Genomic DNA, 24,167 nt, shown 5'->3' on the forward strand with positions numbered 1-24,167 from the left:
ATATACAAAGACAGAGAGTTGATTAGTGGTTGCTTAGGTGCAGGGGTGACGGGAAAGACGAGGAGCAACAATTAAAGGGTTCAAGGTTTCTTTCTGAGGTGATGAAAATATTCTAAAATTGACTATGGTGATGGCTGCACATATATGTGAATATACCAGAAACTACTGAAATGTACACTTTAAATGTGTGAACTGTACAGTATGTGAATTATATCTCAATAAAGCCATTTTTAAACTGAGGGGAGAAAAAGGAAGGAGAATGGAGGGCTTAGATGGGGACAAGTACAATAAGTTCCTTGTTTGCCACAAAGGTAGCAAGTGGAAGTCGAAGAATATTTTCTTAGGTTAACATATATGATGTCATCTGCAAACAGTACAGTTTTATGACTTCTTTTCCAGTTTGGATGCCTTTTATTGCTTTTTCTTCTCTGACTGACGTGACTAGGACTTCCAAAACTACGTTGAAGGGGCTTCCCTGGTGGCACAGTGGTTAAGAGTCTGCCTGCCGATGCAGGGGACACGGATTCGTGCCCCGGTCTGGGAGGATCCCATGTGCCGCGAAGCGGCTGGGCCCGTGAGCCATGGCCACTGAGCCTGCGCATCCAGAGCCTGTGCTCTGCAACGGGAGAGGCCCCAACAGTGAGAGGCCCGCGTACCGGAAAAAAAAAAAGACAAACTACGTTGAATTAAACTGGTGAGAGTGGGTATCCTTGTCTTGCTCCTGATCTTAGAAGAAATACTTTCAGCTTTTCACCATTGACTATAATGTTAGCTGTGAGTTTGTCACATATGGCCCTTCTTATGTTGAGGTAGGTTCCCTCTATGCCCACTTCCTGGAGAGTTTTTATCATAAATGGATGTTGAATATTATCAAAAGCTTTTTCTGTGTCTATTGAGATGATCATATGATCACAGAACAAAAAATTTTTTAATTTGTATGGAAACATAAATGACCCCGAATGGCCAAAGCAATCTTGACAAAGAAAAATGGAGCTGGAGGAATCAGGCTGCCTGGCTTAAGATTATACTACAAAGCCACAGTAATCAAAACAGTATGGTGCTGTCACGAAAACAGAAATATACATCAATGGAACAGGATGGAAAGCCCAGAAATAAACCCACACACCTGTGGTCTAGTAATCTGTGACAAAGGAGGTAAGAATACACAATGGAGAAAAGACAGTCTTTTCAATAAGTGGAGCTGGGAAAACTGGACAGCTACATATTAAAAAATGAAATTAGAACATTCTCTAACACCAGGCACAAAAATAAACTCAAAATGGATTAAAGACCTAAATGTAAAACTGGATATTATAAAACTTCTAGAGGAAAACATAGGCAGAACACTCTTTGACATAAACTGAAGCAATATCTTTTTGGATCCATCTCCTAGAGTAATGGAAATAAAAACAAAAATAAACAAATGGGACCTAATTAAACTTAAAAGCTTTTGCACAGCAAAGGAAACCATAAATGAAATGAAAAGACAACCTACAGAGTGGGAGAAAATATTTGCAAACAATGCAACCGACAAGGGATTAATTTCCAAAATGAACAAATAGCTCATATAGCTCAATACCAAAAAAACAACCCAATCACAAAATGGGCAGAAGACCTAAAGAGACATATCTCCAGAAGAAATACAGATGGTCAATAGGCACAGGAAAAAACGCTCAACATTGCTAATTATTAGAGAAATGCAAGTCAAAACTACAATGAGGTATCACCTCATTCCGGTTAGAATGGCCATCATCAAAAAGTCTACAAATAACAAATGCTGGAAAGGGTGTGGAGAAAAGCAAACCTTCCTACACTGCTGGTGGGAATGTTAAAATTGATGAAGCCACTATGGAAAACAGTATGGAGGTGCCTCAGAAAACTAAAAATAGAATTACCACATGATCCAGCAATCCCACTCCTGAGCATGGAGAAAACTATAAGTCGAAAAGATACAATGTACCCCTATGTTCAGAGCAGCACTATTTATAATAGCTGAGACATGGAAGCAACCAACTTGTCCATGGACAGATGAATGGATAAGAAAGATGTGGTGCATGTACATATACAATGGAATACAACTCAGCCATAAAAAGAATGAAATAATGCCATTTGCAGCGGCATGGATGGACCTAGAGATTATCATACTAAGTGAAGTAAGCCAGACAGAGGAAGACAAATACCATATGATACTACTTATATGTGGAATCTTAAAAAAAAAAAAAAGATATAAATGAACTTATTCACAAAACAGAAATAGACCCACAGACATAGAAAATAAATTTATGGTTACCAAAGGGGAAAGGTTGGGGGAGGGATAAATAAGGAGTTTGGGATTAACACATACCCACTACTATGCATAAAACAGATAACCAGATCCACCAGAGGGTAGACAGCAGAAGCAAGAAGAAGTACAATCCTACAGCCTGTGGAACAAAAACCGCATTCACAGAAAGAGAGACAAGATGAAAAGGCAGAGGGCTAGGTACCAGATGAAGGAACAACTTAAAACCCCAGAAAAACGACAAAATGAAGTGGAGATAAGCAACCTTCCAGAAAAAGAATTCAGAATAATGAGAGTGAAGATGATCCAGGACCTCGGAAAAAGAATGGAGGCATTTCTTGAAGATGCAAGAAATATTTAACAAAGACCTAGAAAAATTAAAGAACAAACAAACAGAGATGAACAACACAATAACTGAAATGAAAAATACACTAGAAGGAATCAATAGCAGAATAACTGAGGCAGAAGAATGGATAAGCGACCTGGAAGACAGAATGGTGGAATTCACTGCTGCAGAACAGAGTAAAGAAAAAAGAATGAAAAGAAATGAAGACAGCCTAAGAAACCTCTGGGACAACATTAAATGCAGCAACATTCACATTATAGGGGTCCCAGAAGGAGAAGAGAGAGAGAAAGGATCAGAGAAAATATTTCAAAAGATTACAGTCGAAAACTTCCCTAACACGGGAAAGGAAATAGCCACCCAAGTCCAGGAAGTGCAGAGAGTCCCATGCCAGATAAACCCAAGGAGAAACACACCAGGACACGTAGTAATCAAACTGGCAAAAGTTGAAGACAAAGAAAAATTACTGAAAGCAGCAAGGGAAGAATGACAAATAACATACAGGGGAACTCCCATAAGGTTAACATAAGGTTAACAGCTGATTTCTCAGTAGAAACTCTACAAGCCAGAAGGGAGTGGCATGATATACTTAAAGTGATGAAAGGGAGGAACCTACAACCAAGATTACTCTACCCAGCAAGGATCTCATTCAGATTCGATGGAGAAATCAAAAGTTTACAGACAAGCAAAAGCTAAGAGAATTCAGCACCACCAAACCAGTTCTACAACAAATGCTAAAGGAACTTCTCTAAATGGGAAACACAAGAGAAGAAAAGGACCTAAAAAAACAAACCCAAAACAATTACGAAAATGGTAATAGGAACATACATATCGATAACTACCTTAAACGTGAATGGATTAAATGCTCCAACCAAAAGACACAGGCTTGCTGAATGGATACAAAAACAAGACCCATATATATGCTGTCTACAGAGAGCCACTTCAGATATAGGGACACATACAGACTGAAAGTGAGGGGATGGAAAAAGATATTCCATGCAAATGGAAATCAAAAGAAAGCTGGAGTAGCAATACTCATATCAGATGAAATAGACTTTAAAATAAAGAATGTTACAAGGAAAGACACTACATAATGATCAAGGGATCAATCCAAGAAGAAGATACAACAATTATAAATATATATGCACCCAACATAGGAGCACCTCAATACATAAGGCAACTGCTAACACCTATAAAAGAGGAAACTGACAGTAACACAATAATAGTGGGGGACTTTAACACCTCACTTACACCAATGGACAGACCATCCAAACGGAAAATTAATAAGGACACACAAGCTTTAAATGACACAATAGACCAGAGAGATTTAAGTGATATTTATAGGACATTCCATCCAAAAACAGCAGATTACACTTTCTTCTCAAGTGCACACAGAACATTCTCCAGGATAGATCACATCGTGGTCACAAATCAAGCCTCAGTAACTCTAAGAAAATTGAAATCATATCAAGCATCTTTTCTGACCACAACACTATGAGATTAAGAAATCAATTACAGGGGGAAAAAAACATAAAAAACACAAACACATGGAGGCTAAACAATACGTTACTAAATTACCAAGAGATCACTGAAGAAATCAAAGAGGAAATCAAAAAATACCTAGAGACAAATGGTAATTAAAACCTGACGATCCAAAACCTACGGGATGCAGCAAAAGCAGTTCAAAGAGGGAAGTTTATAGCTATACAAGCCTACCTCAAGAAGCAAGAAAAATCTCAAATAAACAACCTAACCTTACACCTAAAGGAACTAGAGAAAGAAGAACAAACAAAACCCAAAGTTAGCAGAAGAAAGAAATCATAAAGATCAGAGCAGAAATAAATGAAATAGAAACAAAGAAAACAATAGCAAAGGTCAATAAAACTAAAAGCTGGTTCTTTGAGAAGATAAACAAAGTTGATAAACCATTAGCCAGACTCATCAAGAAAAAGACAGGGTTTCCCTGGTGGTGCAGTGGTTGAGAATCTGCCTGCCAATGCAGGGGACACGGGTTCGAGCCCTGGTCTGGGAAGATCCCACGTGCCGCGGAGCAACTTGGCCCGTGAGCCACAACTACTGAGCCTGTGCATCTGGAGCCTGTGCTCCGCAAGAAGAGAGGCCACGATAGTGAGAGGCCTGTGCATGGCGATGAAGAGCAGCCCCCACTTGCCACAATTCAAGAAAGCCCTCGCACAGAAATGAAGACCCAACACAGCCAAAAATAAATAATAAATAAATTTTTTAAAAAAAGAAAAAGATGGAGAGGACTCAAATCAATAAAATTAGAAATGAAAAAGGAGAAGTTACAACAGACACTGCAGAAATACAAAGCTTCCTAGGAGACTACTACAAGTAACTCTATGCCAATAAAATGGACAACCTGGAAGAAATGGACAAATTCTTACAAAGGTATAACCTCCAAGACTGAATCAGGAGGAAACAGAAAATATGAACAGACCAATCACAAGTAATGAAATTGAAACCGTGATTAAAAATCTCCCAACAACGGCTTCCCTGGTGGCGCAGTGGTTCAGAGTCCACCTGCCGATGCAGGGGACACAGGTTTGTGCCCCGGTGCGGGAAGATCCCACGTGCCACGGAGCGGCTGGGCCCGTGAGCCATGGCCGCTGAGCCTGCGCGTCCTGAGCCTGTGCTCCACAACGGGAAAGGCCACAACAGTGAGAGGTCCGCGTACCGCAAAAAAAAAAAATCTTCCAACAAACAAAAGCCCAGGACCAGATGGCTTCACAGGTGAATTCTATCAAACATTTAAAGAAGACCTAACACCCATCCTTCTCAAACTCTTCCAAAAAATTGCAGAGGAAGGAACACTCCCAAACTCATTCTATGAGGCCCCTTTCAGCCTGATACCAAAACCAGAGAAAGATACTACAAAAAAAGAAAATTACAGACCAATATCACTGATGAATTTAGATGCAAAAATCCTCAACAAAATACTAGCAAACAGAATCCAACAACAATTAAAAGGATCATACACCATGATCAAGTGGGATTTATCCCAGGGATGCAAGGATTCTTCAATATATGCATATCAATCAATGTGATACACCATATTCACAAATTGAAGGAGAAAAACCATATGATCATCTCAACAGATGCAGAAAAAACTTTTGACAAAATTCAACACCCATTTATGATAAAAACTCTCCAGAAAGTGGGCATAGAGGGAACCTACCTCAACATAATAAAAGCCACATATGTCAAACCCACAGCAAACATCATTCTCAATGGTGAAAAACTGAAAGCATTTCCTCTAAGATCAGGAACAAGACAAGGATGTCCACTCTCACCACTATTATTCAACATAGTTTTGGAAGTCCTAGCCACAGCAATCAGAGAAGAAAAAGATATAAAAGGAATACAAATTGGAAAAGAAGTAAAACTGGCACTGTCTGCAGATGACATGACACTGTACACAGAGAGTCCTAACGATGCCACCAGAAAACTACTAGAGCTAATCAATGAATTTGGTAAAGTTGCAGGATACAAAATTAAGGCACAGAAATCTCTTGCATTCCTACACACTAACAATGAAAGATCAGAAAGAGAAATTAAGGAAATACTCTCATTTACCACTGCAACAAAAAGAGTAAAATACCTAGGAATAAACCTACCTAGGGAGACAAAAGACCTGCATGCAGAAAACTATAAGACTCTGTTGAAAGAAATTAAAGATGATACCAACAGATGGAGAGATATACTATGTTCTTGGATTGAAAGAGTCAACATTGTGGAAATGACTACACTACCCAAAGCAATCTACAGATTAAATGCAATCCCTATCAAATTACCATTGGCAATTTTTTACAGAACTAGAACAAAAAAATCTTAAAATTTGTATGGAGACACAAAAGACCCCAAATAGCCAAAGCAGTCTTGAGGGAAAAAAATGGAGCTGGAGGAATCAGAATCCCTGACTTGAGACTATACTACAAAGCTACAGTAATCAAGACAATATGGTACTGGCACAAAAGCAGAAATATAGATCAATGGAACAAGATAGAAAGCACAGAGATAAACCCACGCACCTATGGTCAACTAATCTATGACAAAGAAGGCAAGGATATACAATGGAGAAAAGACAGTCTCTTCAATAAGTGGTGCTGGGAAAACTGGACAGCCACATAAAAAAGAATGAAATTAGAACACTCCCTAATACCATACACAAAAATAAACTCAAAATGGATTAGAGACCTAAATGTAAGACTGGACACTATAAAACTCTTAGAGGAAAACATAGGAAGAACACTCTTTGACATAAATCACAGCAAGATCTTTTTTGATCCACCTCCTAGAGTAATGGAAATAAAAACAAAAATAAACAAATGGGGGCTTCCCTGGTGGTGCAGTGGTTGAGAGTCCGCCTGCCGATGCAGGGGACACGGGTTCGTGCCCCAGTCTGGGAAGATCCCACATGCCGCGAAGCAGCTGGGCCCGTGAGCCATGGCCACTGAGCCTGCGCGTCTGGAGCCTGTGCTCCGCAACGGGAGAGGCCACAGCAGTGAGAGGCCCGCGTACCGCAAAAAAAAAATAATAACAATAAATAAATAAAATAAAATAAACAAATGGGATCTTTCAAAGCTTTTGCAAAGCAAAGGAAACTACAAACAAAACGAAAAGACAACCCTCAGAATGGGGAAAAATATTGCAAACAAATCAAGGGATTAATCTCCAAAATATATAAACAGCTCATGCAGCTCAATATTAAAAAAAACTAACAACCCAATCAAAAAATGGGCAGAAGACCTAAATAGACATTTCTCCAAAGAGGACATACAGATGGCCAAGGAACACATGAAAAGCTGTTTAAAATCACTAATTATTAGAGAAATGCAAATCAAAACTACAATCAGGTACCACCTCACACCAGTTAGAATGGGCATCATCAGAAAATCTACAAACAACAAATGCCGGAGAGGGTGTGGAGAAAAGGGAATTCTCTTGCACTGTTGGTGGGAATGTAAATTGATACAGCCACTACAGAGAACAGTATGGAGGTTCCTTCAAAAACTAAAAACAGAATTACCATATGACCCAGCAATCCCACTACTGGGCATACACCCAGAGAAAACCATAATTCAAAAAGACACATGCACCCCAATGTTCACTGCAGCACTATTTACAATAGTCAGGTCACGGAAGCAACCTAAATGCCCATTGACAGACGAGTGGATAAAGATGTGGTACATATATACAATGGAATATTACTCAGCCATAAAAAGGAATGAAATTGGGTCCTTTGTAGAGATGTCGATGAATCGAGAGACTGTCGTACAGAGTGAAGTAAGTCAGAAAGAGAAAAGCAAATATGGCATATTAACACATATATGTGGAACCTAGAAAAATGGTACCAATGAACTGGTCTGCAGGGCAGAAATAGAGACACAGATGTAGAGAACAAACATATGGACACCAAGGGGGGAAAGCAGCGGGGGGGCGGGGCGGGGGCGTGTGCTGAACTTGGAGATTGGGATGGACATGTGTACACTGATGTGTATGAAATGGATGACTAATAAGAACCTGCTATATAAAAAAATAAATAAAATTCAAAAAAAAATAGATAACTAACAAGGACTTACTGTATAGCACAGGGAACTATACTCAATATTTTGTAATAACCTATAAGGGAAAAGAACCTGAAAAAGTATATATATACATACACACACACACACACACACACATATATAAAACTGAATCAATATGCTGTATACCTAAAACACAATATTGTAAATCAACTATATGTCAGTTTAAAAAAATTGGAAAAAAAAACCAAATATAAGAAGACTATGTAACATATGGGCCTTATATAAAGGTATTAAAGGTAAACACAAAAACAAAAGTATAAACATCCCTAACTACCAAGAAAAAATTCAAAACATAAAAAGAAAAGGAAGGACCATGCAATAAATATGACATATCTGAGGCTGAACACATGAGTCATACATCAGTAAGCCTGGATGGCTGAAGCCAATGAGCAAAAGAAAAAGATTTTCAAGTAGCTCACAAAGCAAAACCAACTCTATGCTATACGCAAAACTCACACTTAGACACTAAGCAATTCAGAAAATGAAAACAAATGGATGGCAAAGATTTTAGAGGTAAAGACAAACAAAAGAAAGCAAGAGTTGCAATCTTGATATATGACAAAGTAGAATTCAGACTCCACAGTATTAAGCAAGGCAAAGAAGGGCACAGTATAATGCAGAAGGCCATAGTTCACGACACTGTGACAGTTATGAGTATCTAGCAGCAAAAGACTGGAGCAGCCCTCTTCACAAAGCAGAAACCACACATGATGAAGGCAGAAACAGAAATACACTAATAAGAGGAGACTTCACACACCAGTCTCATTCCACAACCATTCCAAAGGTCAAAAAATAAATTTAGGGACCTCCCTGGCGGTCCAGTGGTTAAGACTTCGCCTTCCAATGCAGGGGGTGCTGGTTTGATCCCTGGTCGGGGAGCTGAGATCCCACATGCCTTGGGGCCAAAAAACCAAAACATAAAGCAGAAGCGGTATTGTAACAAATTCAATAAAGACTTTAAAACATGGTCCACATCAAAAAAGAATTCTAAAAACATAAATAAATTTAAAAAGCTAACAACATAATGGATAGTGTGCAACTTATGACCATATGTCAAACTTTTCACTCTGATAATAAAAATTGTCATTTCAAGGGCATGCAGAATATTCATGACAACTGACCATGTGCTGGATCACAGGAAAAAAAACACTTCAGTTCCATGAAGCAAAAATAATACAAATAATATTTTATGATAACAATTCCATCAAACTTGACATTATTAGTAAAAAGTGCTTAAAGGCCCTTTTATCAAAAAAATTTAAATTTCTCTTGGGTCAAAGGGGAAATATAAGCCAAAATTGAGACTGTCTCAAAAATAATAACAAAAACACTATATATCAGAACATACGGGATACAATCACAGAAGTCACCAAATAAAAATTCATGGATTAAATACTTCTATCAATTAAATACTTCTATCAATTAAATACTTCTATCAATCACAGAAGTCACCAAATAAAAATTCATGGATTAAATACTTCTATCAATAAAATAAAAGGATGAAACTAAAGTAACAATCAATTTAATAGTTAAAAAACAGTAACAAAGTAAACCAAAAAAGTGGAAGGAAGGAAATTATGGCAAATAATCAATTAAAATAGAGTTCTTTAAAATGTTTTAAATAGGCAACTAATAAACAAATGAACCTAGGTGTAAAATAAACTGATTACCAAACAGAATTATTATTTAAAGTAATATTTGAGAACAGCTCTCTCTGACTGTATATCCAGTGGGATATATTCTAAGAACAAAAGGAACAGCAAAGCAGTTTTATACTTCACTCACAGGTTTAGTTTTAGAAGGACTATCACTATTTACTTGTTAAACTATTTTTTATTATATTATGGGGGAAAACAAATAAGTAAATAATGTTTTAGCAACCGAAAGTTTTGGTGTTTAAGAAAAGCACTAAAAATGTAATCAAGCAGGACCCTATGGGGCCTTCCCAGGACAGAAACCACCCCCCACACACACCATGTCCTCCACCTTCCTCTTATTTGTAGAAAAACTTTAGCCTCCCAGGCCTTCCGAGAGTTCCAAAGAGCAAATTTAATCAGAGAAGTGAAAAAATGCAGAAACAAAGGAAAACAGTCAAGCAAGACAAAATAATAATAGTTTAGCCATTAAACAAAGTCAAGGACCTTTAGTTCCTCCTCAAGGGCAATAGGTACTATTCTGAGCCACATCCTTTGAGCTGTTTTGCAGATACTGAAACCCCCACCAGGTGGAAGAAGTTAACTGCATGGTGACCACAAGCCTGTAGACCCCAGACCAGTTGGAACCAGAAGGCTGAGGATGTTGACTCGCGATTACCTCATCAACAACCAATCAGACGAGCGTCCACAAGCTGATCAGGCACCCCACAACCCTCCCTCACCCTGTCTTTAAAAGCCTTTAAAGGCTTTCAAGGAGTTCGGGCTTTTTGAGCGTGAGCTGCCTGGACTCCGTGCTTGGCGCCTGCAATAAACCCTGCACTCTCCTTCACCACAGCCAGCGTCAGCAGGCTGGCTTTACTGCACGTGGGTGAGCAGACCCGAGTTTGGTTCAGCAGCAAACATACAGAAGAAAAGCTAAGAAAAGAACAATATTAAATTTGAGTTTAAATATCATTTCATGTATGACAGTTAAAATAAATTACTAACAACAAAAAACAAAAAATGGGCAGAAATAGACATTTCCAAATAGACATTTTTCCAAAGAAGACATACAGATGGGCAACAGGCACATGAAAAAATGTTCAACATTGCTAATTATTAGAGAAATGCAAGTCAAAACTACAATGAGGTACCACCTCACACCAGTCAGAATGGCCATCATTAAAAAGTCTACAAATAACAAATGCTGGAGAGGGTGTGGAGAAAAGGGAACCCTCTTACACTGTTAATGGGAATGTAAGTTGATGCAGCCACTATGGAGAAGAGTATGGAGGTTCCTTCAATAACTAAAAATAGAATTACCATATGATAGAGCAATCCCACTCCTGGGCATATATCCAGACAAAACTATTACTCAAAAAGATACATGCACCCCTATGTTCACAGCAGACTACTCAAATAGCCAAGACATGGAAACAACCTAAATGTCCACTGACAGATGAACAGATAAAGAAGATGTGGTACATATATATACAATGAAATATTACTCCAGTGGAATATAACCTATAATTGAGAAGAATCTGAAAAAGAATATATATATATATACACGAATCCCTTTGCTGTACACCTGGAACTAACACAACATTGTAAATCAACTATACTTCAATAAAATAAATAAATAATACATTTCCAGCTACAGCCACTGAAAAGACTTAGATGCAATGACAGACACCCCAGTAGCAATGAGCACATTTAGAATCCAAATCGTGTTTTCTAAAAACATTCCTCACTACAAGAATCAGTTCCTTGGAGAAATGATTCTTGGTCTAGTGCAGGGAAAGAACAAGATGAATGGCTTGGAACACCTTGTGCCAGAAAGCAAATAAATGCCCCAAAACTAAGGAAGTCACGTCAAATAATACAGGAGCCAACTTACCAAAGGCTCCCACTGGCCAAATTTTGGACAACTGACTGTTAAAAAAATAAAACTGATTAACTTTGACACTTTAAATAAATAAAATCCATGAGTCTCAAGAGAATGAGAAGACAAACCACAGACCAAGAGGAAGCATTTGCAAAACACGTATATGATAAAAAGACCTGTTATCCTAAATATATATATAATGCTTTTAGAACTCAACAATAAGAATATGAACAATCCAAGTAAAAAATGGGCAAAAGCCCTGAAAAGACACATCACCAAATAAGACACACAGATGCCAAATAAACCTATGAAAAGATGCTCCACAACATATGTCATCAGGGAAATGCAAATTAAAACAAGATACCACTGCATACCTATTAGAACTGTCAGAACACTGACAGCACCAAAGGCTGGCGAGGATGTGGAGCAACAGGAACTCTTGTTCATTGCTGGTGGGAATGCAAAACGGTGCAGCCACTTCGGAGCACAATTTCGCAGTTTCTTACAAAACTAAACATACTCTTACCATATGATCTAACAAATGCACTCGTTGGTATTTACTCAAATGAAATGAAAACTTACATCCACACAAAAACCTGCACTTGGATGTTTACAGTGGCTTTATTCACAATTGCCAAAACTTGAAAGCAACCAAGATGTCCTTCAGTAGGTGAACAGGTAAACAGACTGTGGTGCATCCAGATGACGAAATATGATTCAGCACTAAGAAGCCCTGAAAGGACATGGAGGAACTTTAACCGCTTATTTCTAAGTGAAAGAAGCCAATCTGAAAGCTGCAATATGTACGATTCCAACTCTATGACATTCTGGAAAAGGCAAAACCATGGAGACAGTAAAAGGTCAGTGATTGCCAGAGGTTATGGAGGAGGAAGGGATGAACAGGTCAAGCACAGAGGATTTCTAGGAATCTTTAGGGTTAAGAGTGAACCCTAAACTATAGTCTCTGAGTGATAATGATGTGTCAATTGTAACAAATGTGCTACTCTGGTAGGAGACTTGATAGGAGGGGAGGCTGTGCATCTGTAGGAGAGGGGGTACACAGGAACTGTTTGTACTTTCTGCTCAATTTTGCCTTGAACCTAAAACTGCTCTAAAAAATAAAATCTATTTAAAACAAAAAAAAAATCCATAAGTCCACTGTGACATGAAAAGAGAGAGAGATAAGGAGAAAAGAGGCAAGGTAATAAAAGGAAAATTCCTCTTTATAGAACAATCTCAGAGAATAATAAGAACAAGTGATAAAATCAGAACCTCACTAATGTACCAATGACTCAGGAGAGAGCATCAGTGGATACTACTGGATGAAAGGTTGCTGGGCAACACCCAAGCCACCACCATTCAGACTCCCTGAGTCCACTGAGCCTCAAGCAAGATCAATGAAAAGACTGCCACACCTATTCACAGCAGTCAAACCACAGGACAAAGACAAGGAAGGAGGCTGAAAGTTAACCAGGCAAAGGCAGATTTACCGACAAGGAACAGCTGAACCAAAAGGTAACCTCTCACCATAATAAGAGAAGCCAGAATATTATGGGAAAATATCACAAAATATTGAAAGACAATAAAAATGGGTATATTTAATATATGTAAATTATACCTCAATAAAGTTACTTAAGAAATTAGAAAAGGTAAAAAAAGGAAAGTCTAAGATGAAACTGATGAATAAAATGATATATATCTGAGTAAAGCTAAACACACTGATCATATTAAAAAAAACAAAAAAATTGTGGGAGCTTAAAAACAGAGCTGCATGTAACTTGGATTTTCCAACTCATGTGTCAAGCACTACTCAAGGCCCCAGACACATGGAGATCCTGGCACATCCCTGACCCCGGCACTGGAGAAACGGGGGAGTCAGAATCCGAACACACAAAAGTGAAATGTCTGGCAGGAAATCTATTCTGAAGGCGCAGAATACAGCCACCTCACTGCAAGGTACTGTTCACCAGGAATGTAAGACAATGAATACCTTGAAGAGGAACTAAAGACAGTGGATACCTTGACACTTTCTGTATGTTTACGTTACACAACTAAAAGAAGAGAAATACCATGTCTGTGTGTGTCTAGGGCCTATAAGAGAACAGCTTTCCCAGCAACCGAGTGCTGGTTACTATGAGGAGGTGGAATCTATATTCTGTTTGTTGTCCCAATATATAAATGGCATTTATGAGCTGTAGCAAAATGAGCACAGTAAAAGGTCTTAATATGGCATAATATTTTGAAAATTGAGACTCTAACTACCACTTGGAATCTAAAATTGTCCTTAAATATGTTCTAGGTTTCAAAGAGCCAGCTAAATGAAAAAACGTCTGGATTACAATGGGAGACTGCTTAGAATCGGGAATATATCTTTACAGTAAATGGAAACAAAGGCAAAGAAAGGCTTTCAACAGTTTCTCCTAATGTGGTCGTTTGAGTTTTACCTTAGGACTGTGAGTGGCTTGACTGACATGACTTCCTTTTTTTTTTTTAAGATTTTTATTAGCTTTTGGTTTTATCTTTCTACTTTTTAATTAATTAATTAGCTTTTGCCTGTGTTGGGTCTTCGTTGCTGCACGTGGGCTTTCTCTAGTTGCAGTGAGCAGGGGCTACTCTTCGTTGCGGTGCACAGGCTTCTCATTGCAATGGCTTCTCTTGCTGCAGAGCATGGGCTCTAGGCACCCGGGCTTCAGTAGTTGTGGCACATGGGCTCAGTAGTTGTGGCTTGCAGGCTTTAGAGCACAGGCTCAGTAGTTGTGGCACACGGGCTTAGTTGCTCCGCGCCATGTGAGATCTTCCTGGACCAGGGCTCGAACCCATGTCCCCTGCACTGGCAGGCAGATTCCCAACCACCGCGCCACCAGGGAAGCCCTGACATGACTTCTGCGTGTCTGGAAAAACTATTCTATCTTCAGGCTGCAGTTTCTAGCTTTAAACACAGTCAGTCCTAAACTGTTCTTAGCATGATTTTAACTACTTTAAAATAGAAGTTTCCAGTAAAAAAATTTGCAAGATACTGACATTATTTTAAAATATACACAGTGACTACTGAAACAGTATCTACAGTTACTATTATAAAAACAGTAAAAAGCTTCAGAAAGAATAAAGATTTCTTAATTCTCAGATACATTCAAGTACACTGCCACGTGGAGCACCTCTTACCCACTCTCCTTCATGTCCAAGTCATCAAACATCTGAATGAGGGAGACAGCGACTTCATAGATGTCCTTGGTTATCACTGGCTCCTCCAAGAGGTGAGGAGAAAGCTAGAAAGAGGAAGAGGAAAAGCCAAAACAGGATCACCAAGGAAACTCGTGTTGGATGGGTGACCCGCGAGTTTACCACCGTAACAAATACCCCGAACCAACATGGCATCGTTTGCAGCCAGTATCTGGTGAATGCTAAGCGTCAAGCCCTTCTCAAGGCCCCGACACTCACAGCACACACGTCGCAGGAGCAACGGAGGAGTCAGGGTCCACACGTACAGAAGTGAGACCTCTGGTGGGAAATCTATTCCGAAAACAAAGAAAAAGTTGCTCCCAATGCCGGTGGAGCCAGGAAGAGCTTCTGGTCAGAGGCAGTGCTCATGCCCTCGACCTCAGAGCGCCTGAGGGCTGCAACAGCATCATGTGGAAAGTAGCCCTAAAAATCACAAGTACTGGGAGAAGGCAACAGCCCGTCTGTATCTGCCAATTTACAGTAATAATATAACCATGTCATATTATAGCTACCAAGCTTTTTGAGGGGGTCCCCAGACTACTTTTAATTGTGTATTAAAACAAAGCCACATGGAGGCCAGTTCCTTTAAACTTGCCCTTCAGGTGCTTCTCTGGAACACTGGGCTTCAACCACATCCACAGACTCCCTGGTGGGGTTAGAATTACCAGTCTGAGCTGAGAGTGTTCATAGGACCAAGGCCATCACTGCATATCTCTCCAGAATATCCAGCATTAGGTTATGTCATTGTTGCCATAAAATCTATTTCATAGCCATACTGAGTTTTTTCACCAAGAATATTTTTGTTTATTTTGTTTATTTAATAATTTTACTTATCAAGTACTGTATGAAAGACACAACATTTGATTTTGTGAAAAACAGATCAGAAGACTTCAGGAGAAACTCCTTTTCCAAGGAGTTTTACTTAGAGTAAATTAAGTCAGCTAGTATTCAAATAATCCATGTTTCATTAAAATTACAATTCTACTAATATAAATATGACAAATTGACTCTTATTTAATCAATAATTTTGAATAAGCATTCTTGACGTTCAACCTTTAAATAATTTGCTACTTTACCCAAACAATAACCAGTATTTACCATAACACAACCAGACAAAAAAGAAATAGAAGGAAAGGTATACTTTTCACAAACTCCAACAGTAGATCCAAATCCATCTAGAATTGTTTTCCTACAAACAGGTTGTGGGAAAAGCATGACATCAGTTCACAAGTGATTTCACTGAGTTCTAGAATCCAAGCCTAGAGAATATTTTTTGAACACACTGCTAAGATACCAAACATAGCCCTGCTTTCTCCAAGCCAGCCTTGACACAGGTGACAAAGGACATACACTAGTCACAGCCCACCCATCGACCTGTTGAACCCATCCCCTTCTGTTTGCGGAGAGGAAACCAGGAGGAGGCACGACAGACAAGCCTCCGCATTCCCGGAGAGCACGGTGTGGGCAGGCAGTGGAGTGAAGTGCACTGCAGAGGGCATGCTCAGTCAGGAGCGGGACTGTGGAGGGAAGCGCTGCTATTCACAGAGGCGGGGCCAGGGTGGCTCCAGTCAGCCCACCCACCGGTGCCCAGTGTTCAGCGACCATGGTGTTTCTGTTCCAAGCTGAGGCCCTGGAGCCCTGCCTGTCTGCCTCCATCCCAGTCGGCCTCGCCCAGGCCAACCAGCCTGTCCGGGAAGCAACCCGTCCTACACCATCCTCCCAATTCCCCTTCAAATGGATTACAGCAAAATCAAGCAGAATTACAGAACGGTGATGCTCTAGGGTGGTGGAGTGTGCTCCGAAAAGAACCCACGGGGAGGCCTGGGGAGTGGGCCATGCGCTGCTGCTGGACCAGGCTGCAGATCACGGGGGGCCACAATTTATCCCAGTTCGCGATTACATTTTATGTCCTTTCCTACGGGCAGGTTTTGTGAGGGTTTTTTGGCAATTAAAAAAAAAGTTGAAAATGAAGCATGAAAAGGGCTCTTCAAAGGACACTGAAAGTAACAGCCAGAGTTGGTAACAGAAAGACCAGGAGGGCATCATGGGACCCAGGGGAATGGTGAGTTTCAAGAAAATCAAAGTGGCCAACAGGGTCAAATATTAGCGAGAGCTCAGGGGGTGTAGGGCCGAGTGCTCTGGACCTCACGAGGTGGCTACCTGTGACACTGTGGGGTGCAGTCCTGGCTGAGAGGCGGCAGTGAGTGGGGGGAGGGGGGAGAAGCGGGCACTGGGAGTTCAGAGTCTGGCAAAAGCTATGAGAAACAGTGCACCTAACGTGGGTGTCTCTTAAGATGAAAGAGACTCAGTGCCGTTTAAATGTGGACAAGATGCTAGGAAAGACACAGAGAGGAGGGCAGTGAATCAGACGAGGCCCCTAAGGAGGTGGGAAGGTATGAGACAACCACAGGGTGGAGAGGCCGCTGCTCTGGAGGAGGAGGACCTTCTCCCTCGCAACACGAGACAGCGTGCTGAGTAATCACATGACAGCACGACTAATCACGGTAATAAAACTGATTTTAACAAAGGCCCTCTGACTCCAAAAATTATAATAGAATCTACATAAAGCACCTTTTCTGTAAGGCTTAAAATTAATACAGAGTTAAATCTTGAGTATCGGTTCACTGAAACCCTAAGTGACACCGATCAGGACATACGGTAAACAGCGCTGGGGCCAGATGTCCTCTAGCAGGTGAACACAATGCACCCATCTGTTGCCAGGGCCTACACGGGCTCAGGGCACATGCCCAGGCCAGACCCCACTCCTCAGCATATCCACAAGGAATCAAACACAAAATACACATCAACAGAAGTCAATCAGACATTGGCCAGGTGAAAAGACTAGTAAAGCATTATTACTCTCATATTCCAAAATGGGTCAGACAAGGCACAATGGTTAAATGTTATAAATACGGGCCCTCTCCCCTCCACCTTGAATACGGGCTGCACTTAGAGAGACTTGTTTCCTACCACGGAGTCCAGTAAGAAAAGGAAAGAATGTGTCTCCTTACTCTGTTCATAACCTTGGGGGGGGTATACATACACACACACACATACATATATATGGAAAAAGAAAAGGAGGGCAGAGTAACGTTACAAGGGAGAAACCTGGTAACCACCACCGGGGCCAGGAGATAAGGCCTGTCACCAGCGATGAGCCGTGCTGCTGGTCATTATGTGATGAAACAACTTCACCCCGGTGCTCTTCCTCCCCCAAATTCACAGCCCCGGTCTAATCATGAGAAAAACACCAGAAAAATTCCAGTAATGGGGCATCCTACAAAATACCTGGCCAGTTCTCCTAAAAATCATCAAGGTCATCAAAAATAAGAGAAGTCTGAGAAACTGTCACAGCCCAGGGGAACCTAAGGAGACATGACAGCTAAACACAATGTGGGATCCTAGAGCAGAAAAAGATAAGAAACACTGGAGATTAGTTAAATAAATAATAATCTTTACTACATGCACCCCAACGTTCATAGCAGCACTATTCACAATAGCCAAGGCACAGAAGCAACCTAAATGTCCATCGACAGATGAATGGGTAAAGAAGATGTGGTACATATACACAATGGAACACTACTCAGCCATAGAAAAGAATGAAATAATGCCATTTGCAGCAACATGGATGGACATAGAGATTATCATACTAAGTGAAGTAAGTCAGACAGAGAAAGACAAATACCATATGGTATCTCTTACATGTGGAATCTAAAATATGATACAAATGAACTTATTTGCAGAAAGACTCAGAGACATAGAAAACAAACTTCTGGTTATGAAAGGGGAAAACGGGTGGGGGAGAGATAAATTAGGAGTTTGGGATTAGCAGATACCAACTACTACATATAAAATACATAAACAGTTAAGGTCCTACTGTATAGCACAGGGAACTATATTCAAGACCCTGTAATAAACCATAATGGAAAAGAATATGAAAAAGAATATATATACACACACAATATATATATAACCGAATCACTTTGCACACCAGAAACTAACACAACATTGTAAATCAACCATACTTCAATTTTAAAAAAAGAATAATATTTATATTCACATAAAAGAATGTTATGTAGCTCTAAAAAGGGAGTGAAGAAACTATATGACATGTAAAAAATGTGAAAAGGTAAGTGAAAAAAAAACAAGATGCACATAGAATGCTATCATTCTGTAAAAAAGAGAAACAATACATCCATATTTGCTTGTAAATATGGAAAGATCCAGAGAAATTAATGACAATAATTTAGTGGGGGAACTGGGCAGACAATGGACAGGAGTAGGAAGGAGATATTTTATACCTACATATACTCTTCGATCTTCAAATCCTATAAATGTATTACCCACGTGAAAACAACTGTAAATCAACTGCAACTTTTCATAAGAATATGTTATCACACACTGTTCCGACAATGCAATCCTCCTTCAGTTTAGAGCAATACAACTTACATTAGAAAATTTAATTTAACAGAAATAAAATTACCTCCTACCCTCAGCTGAATCTGCAATTTTGTAGCTGACCAAAAGCTGACATTTTTTTCTTCAACATCAATAAAGTACAAAAGCAGTTTGAATAAATTTCACCGGGACACACAGAGTGCTTATCATGCTCACGTTTATGACAACAAACCCCGGAGCTTCCTTCCTCTTATTCTTCTCCAGCCCCATCCCACACCATCTCTCTGATCCAATTTTAAGCTCCAAAAGAGCCTTTCAATTGTAGCTAATAAATGCAGGTGTGATCAAATACAAAAGTACATTCACTGTGAAAGAAACAATGCATTCCAACATACCCTGCTATGATGAACGTGCTCCAAATCATTAAGATAATACTCCTCAACTGCATAGGGCTTTCCTTCTACTTCAAAAATATAAGCAGGGTTCACCTTGTTCTGAACAGGAACAGCAAAGTAATCTGCAAACTCTTTACAGTTGATGGTGGCTGACATCAGGACTACCTACAGAGTAAGAAAAACCATTAAAACAGACAAAATGATGATGATAATAATAACTGAAATGAAATACTTTTACAATTCTAGGCTTGTCTTCTGTTTTAATAATTTTCAAAACTTTAACTGAATACTTCAATTTGATCTCCAGTGTAATTCAAATTATTACAGTTTAAAGAATGCTCAGAGATGCCAACTTTTAAATTTCTCATCAATTGCTTTATCAAGTGAGAAACTACATTTCTCCAATTATGCTAAATTACAACCATTAACGTAAAAGGACACTTTGCATCAGAAAGCTAACTTAAGGGCTTCCCTGATGGTGCAGTGGTTAAGAATCCACCTGCCAATGCAGGGGACACAGGTTCGAGCCCTGGTCCGGAAGATCCCACATGCCGTGGAGCAACTAAACCCGTGCGCCACAACTACTGAGCCTGCGCTCTAGAGCCCGTGAGCCACAGCTACTGAGCCCACATGCCACAACTACTGAAGCCTGCGCACCTAGAGCCCGTGCTCCACAGCAAGAGAAGCCACTGCAATGAGAAGCCCATGCACCGCAACAAAGAGTAGCCCCCGCTCGCCACAACTAGAGAAAGCCCGCGTGCAGCAACGAAGACCCAACGCAGCCGAAAATAAAATAAATAAAATAATTTATTAAAAAAAAAAAAAAGCTACAGCTAAAAAAAAAAAAAGAAAGCTAACTTAAGACAGAATAAGCTACTAGATGTTATGCTCCAGAAAAATGAGGGCGTAAAAAGCACCAAAGAGAGGGCTTCCCTGGTGGTGCAGTGATTAAGAATCTGCTTGCCAATGTAGGGGACACGGGTTCGAGCCCTGGTCCGGGAAGATCCCACATGCCGCAGAGCAACGAATCCCATGTGCCACAACAGAGCCTGCGCTCTGGAGCCTGCAAGCCACAACTACTGAGCCCACGAGCCACAACTACTGAGCCCACGTGCCACAACTACTGAAGCCCACATGCCTAGAGCCTGTGCTCCGCAACGAGAAGCCACTGCAATGAGAAGACGGCACACCGCAACAAAGAGTAACCCCTGCTCGCTGGAACTAGAAAAAGCCCACGCGCAGCAACGAAGACCCAACGCAGACAAAAATAAATAAATAAAATAAATTTATTAAAAATATAAAAAAGCTCTTTTAAAAAAAAGGCATGAAAGAGGAAGAAAAGGGGCCCATAAAACCTTGACTCTAAGCCGAGAAACTGGAGAAGCCCCAGGACGGCCGCTGTGCAGCAGCCCAGGGGAACCAGTCCAGACCAAGTGGGACAGCAGAGGCCCAGGGACTCACCACAGGTTTCAGTTTTGCCAACAAGCAAATATGGGATGACATCCTTAAGAAACTCAGCCATGAATACCAGAGGCAGCATCCACAGCCCATCAGCTGGGCCCTGGAGAAGGTGGCAGCGTTACAAAGGGTCTGTGCCATCCACCAGTCTCCAAAATGCTAAGCAGGAGGTAAACACAGCTATCTGCTGACCACTGACTGCCTACTACGTTTCTGAAGTGTAAATCTTAGCAGAAAAGTAAAAACTTTACACAGGTATTATTAATACACTTACTGGGTAAACAAAATGTCTGCATTTTCCCAGCTAATGTTAGATACAAGAGGTCAAAGTCCTGCTGACCAGAACTCACTGAGACAAGATGCTTGTGGTTAGAAGGCAGGCTCTGAGAAACCACTTGGGGTGTAAGAGTGGCCCCCAAGGGGCAAACCCATTGCAGCAGATGTTCTCTAAACCACCTACCAAGGAACAGTGAGGCTAACGAACTGCAAGGCTTTTGTTCTACTGAGGCAGCAGGCGACGAGAAGGTCAAATCTGGACTGCTCAAAGCTACGAGGTTCCGTGCTGCCACCAACTTCCCTGTCGTGCGCCCTCCCCCAAGCAGCTCTCAGCCTCTCCTCCAGACAGACCATTCAACAGCCTGCCCAAGACACCTGCTTGTCCAGGGTGGCCTGGGCTGAGTCTGGTCAGCCAGCGGTGACAGCAGGGTCAGCAGGCTGGGGGATGGCACAAAGCCAGGGACCTCTAAAGGTTTGGGTGGGGAGCGGAGGGGGGGACTGGAAGGCCCATCTGCCCGTGCTCCTGCATCTAAGTCTCTGACAGCCACTCTCTTTCTAAAAAGTAAGAAAAAAGGAATTTTGGGGCTTCCCTCGTGGCGCAGTGGTTAAGAATCCGCCTGCCAATGCAGGGGACACAGGTTCGAGCCCTGGTCCGGGAAGATCCCACATGCCGTGAAGCAACTAAACCCGTGCGCCACAACTACTGAGCCTGTGCTCTAGAGCCTGCAAGTCACAACTACTGAGCCCGTGAACCACAACTACTGAAGCCCATGCACCTAGAGCCCGTGCTCCACAACAAGAGAAGCCACTGCAATGAGAAGCCCGCGCACCACAACGAAGAATAGCCCCTGCTCACCACAACTAGAGAAAGCCCACGTGCAGCAACAAAGACCCAACGCAGGCAAAAATAAATAAATTTATTAAAAAAAAAAAAAGAAAGGTCCAGATTCTGGGGACTTCCTTGGCAGTCCAGTGGTTAAGACTCCACATTTCCTATGCAGGGGGCATGGGTTCAATCCCTGGTCAGGAAACTGAGATCCCACATGCCCCAAGGCACAGCCAAAAAACAAAAAAAAAGAAAGGTCCAGACTTGTTGAACAAACTTCAATGTCATCTTTAAGATTCAGAAAAAGGAATGAAATAGCCAAATTCTCTCATTCATTTTATAGTCATCTCAAGCAATAAGACAACTTATTGCAAATTTCAGGTTCCATTTAGTCAGCACCCACCAGGTGAGACTGTGAGCCTCCTCAGGGTGATGTCCCCACCTTGGGGCAGGGTGGGAACATCTCCCTGAACGGACAGAGAGACGAAACACTTGAAGACAAAATATGTTACGATTTAGAGGGCATCTGCTTTCCAGTAACAGCAAATCCTTCCACAGTTCCTTTATATAATGAATGACATGCACCCAATCACTGCTGCTTCTGAAAGACTCCTACTTAGCATGGCTGGGTTGACCTATGTCTAAACTGCATAATAATTATAAACCTTTTGCTATTTTGGCCTAGTTCACTTCTTTGTCCTTTTTGCTCAAACAGAATGTAAGCAATGTTTACCATTTTTGCCACGGACTTCCAGTTAGCTCCTAACTCAAGTCTCCTATAATAACAGTGTATATCACTATTCTCAAACTTCAATGTGACTCCGTGCTACTTTTAAAACAGAGATTACAGATATAGTCACATACCTTCAGATTATGGTACCTATTCAACCAAAAGCAGTGCTCTAATGCCCAGCACTTCATTCGCGTCAACTATCATCAGCTCATTTTCTGCAGCCTGGAGAATATTTCACAACTTAATGCAACATAATAACCAAAGAGTCCTCCATAGTCTGATCATACGACAGCTCCCTTTAGCCAGCTTCCTAGCAAGATCTGGAGGACTACACAAGACAATGAACAACTAGTTGCTATTAAAATAAAGAGAAACAAAACTAAACAATAAATCTTAACCCTAAATGTTTCAGTTACTCACGAAATCAACTTTACCTTCACAAAACGTGAATTTGTTCTTAGAAGTTTGCGGACGACCAACAACAGGAAATCCATTTCTTCAGTTCGCTCGTGTACCTGCAAAATAGAAAGGGGGCACCCCCAACGTGGGAAGGCACATGTCACCGCTGAGTGACTGGAGGGCAAGGGTTCAACGGTGCGCCTAGGGGCCTGGGGACTAAGTCTCTGCGCTAAACGCCGTTCCTCAGGAAACTATCACTCCTGGTTAAGAGGAAGCAAAGAACGGTGGCCCACAAACCAGAGAGCACACGAGGGGCGTGTGCGTCACTGTCGCCCCCAGCGCCCGTGCTTCTCTGTAGGGCCCTACTGGCATCTGGACAGAGGAATGTTTACCGCTCTCGGCCCTGCCCACTGCGACAACACAAAGCATCCCACCACCGAGAAGCAGCACACCAGCCTCCCTCTGCCGCTCCCGGCCCACAGCACCCCTCTGCATGGGCATATTTACGCTACTACTTCAGCAAGGGAGTGCAGGGCGGTGGCTATGCCCCGGCAGCAGTGCCCCCTGCCTGGCAGGCTGGAGCTCACAGGGTGGGCTCCGGAAAAGCTGGCTCAGTCAGAACAGGTAGCGCAGGGCTGGGTGAAGAGCTGAGGGCAATCGGAAGCCCTGCAGTAGCACCCGGGGAAATGGGGCTGCGGGGTCCCCCGGGGGCCT

General features: G+C 41.3%; 1 protein-coding gene across 7 annotated transcripts in view; it reads right to left on the minus strand.

Annotated features, from left to right (window-relative positions):
• Window positions 1-24,167, minus strand: part of TDRD9 (tudor domain containing 9) — a 114,700-nt gene that overhangs the window by 60,755 nt on the left and 29,778 nt on the right. For all 7 annotated transcript variants that reach the window (XR_013825334.1, XR_013825335.1, XR_013825336.1 and 4 more), the window contains exons 6-8: window positions 23,489-23,569; window positions 19,762-19,926; window positions 14,912-15,015 (exon numbers count right to left, since the gene is read on the minus strand). Coding sequence is in view for 4 of the 7 variants with exons in the window: in XM_079908017.1 (XP_079764143.1) it covers window positions 14,912-15,015; window positions 19,762-19,926; window positions 23,489-23,569 (350 nt within the window). In the remaining 3 variants the exon portion in view is untranslated. The remainder of the gene's footprint in view (window positions 1-14,911; window positions 15,016-19,761; window positions 19,927-23,488; window positions 23,570-24,167) is intronic.

Source organism: Stenella coeruleoalba, assembly GCF_951394435.1.
Source record: "Stenella coeruleoalba genome assembly, chromosome: 2".
NCBI classification, from domain to species: Eukaryota; Metazoa; Chordata; class Mammalia; order Artiodactyla; family Delphinidae; genus Stenella; species Stenella coeruleoalba.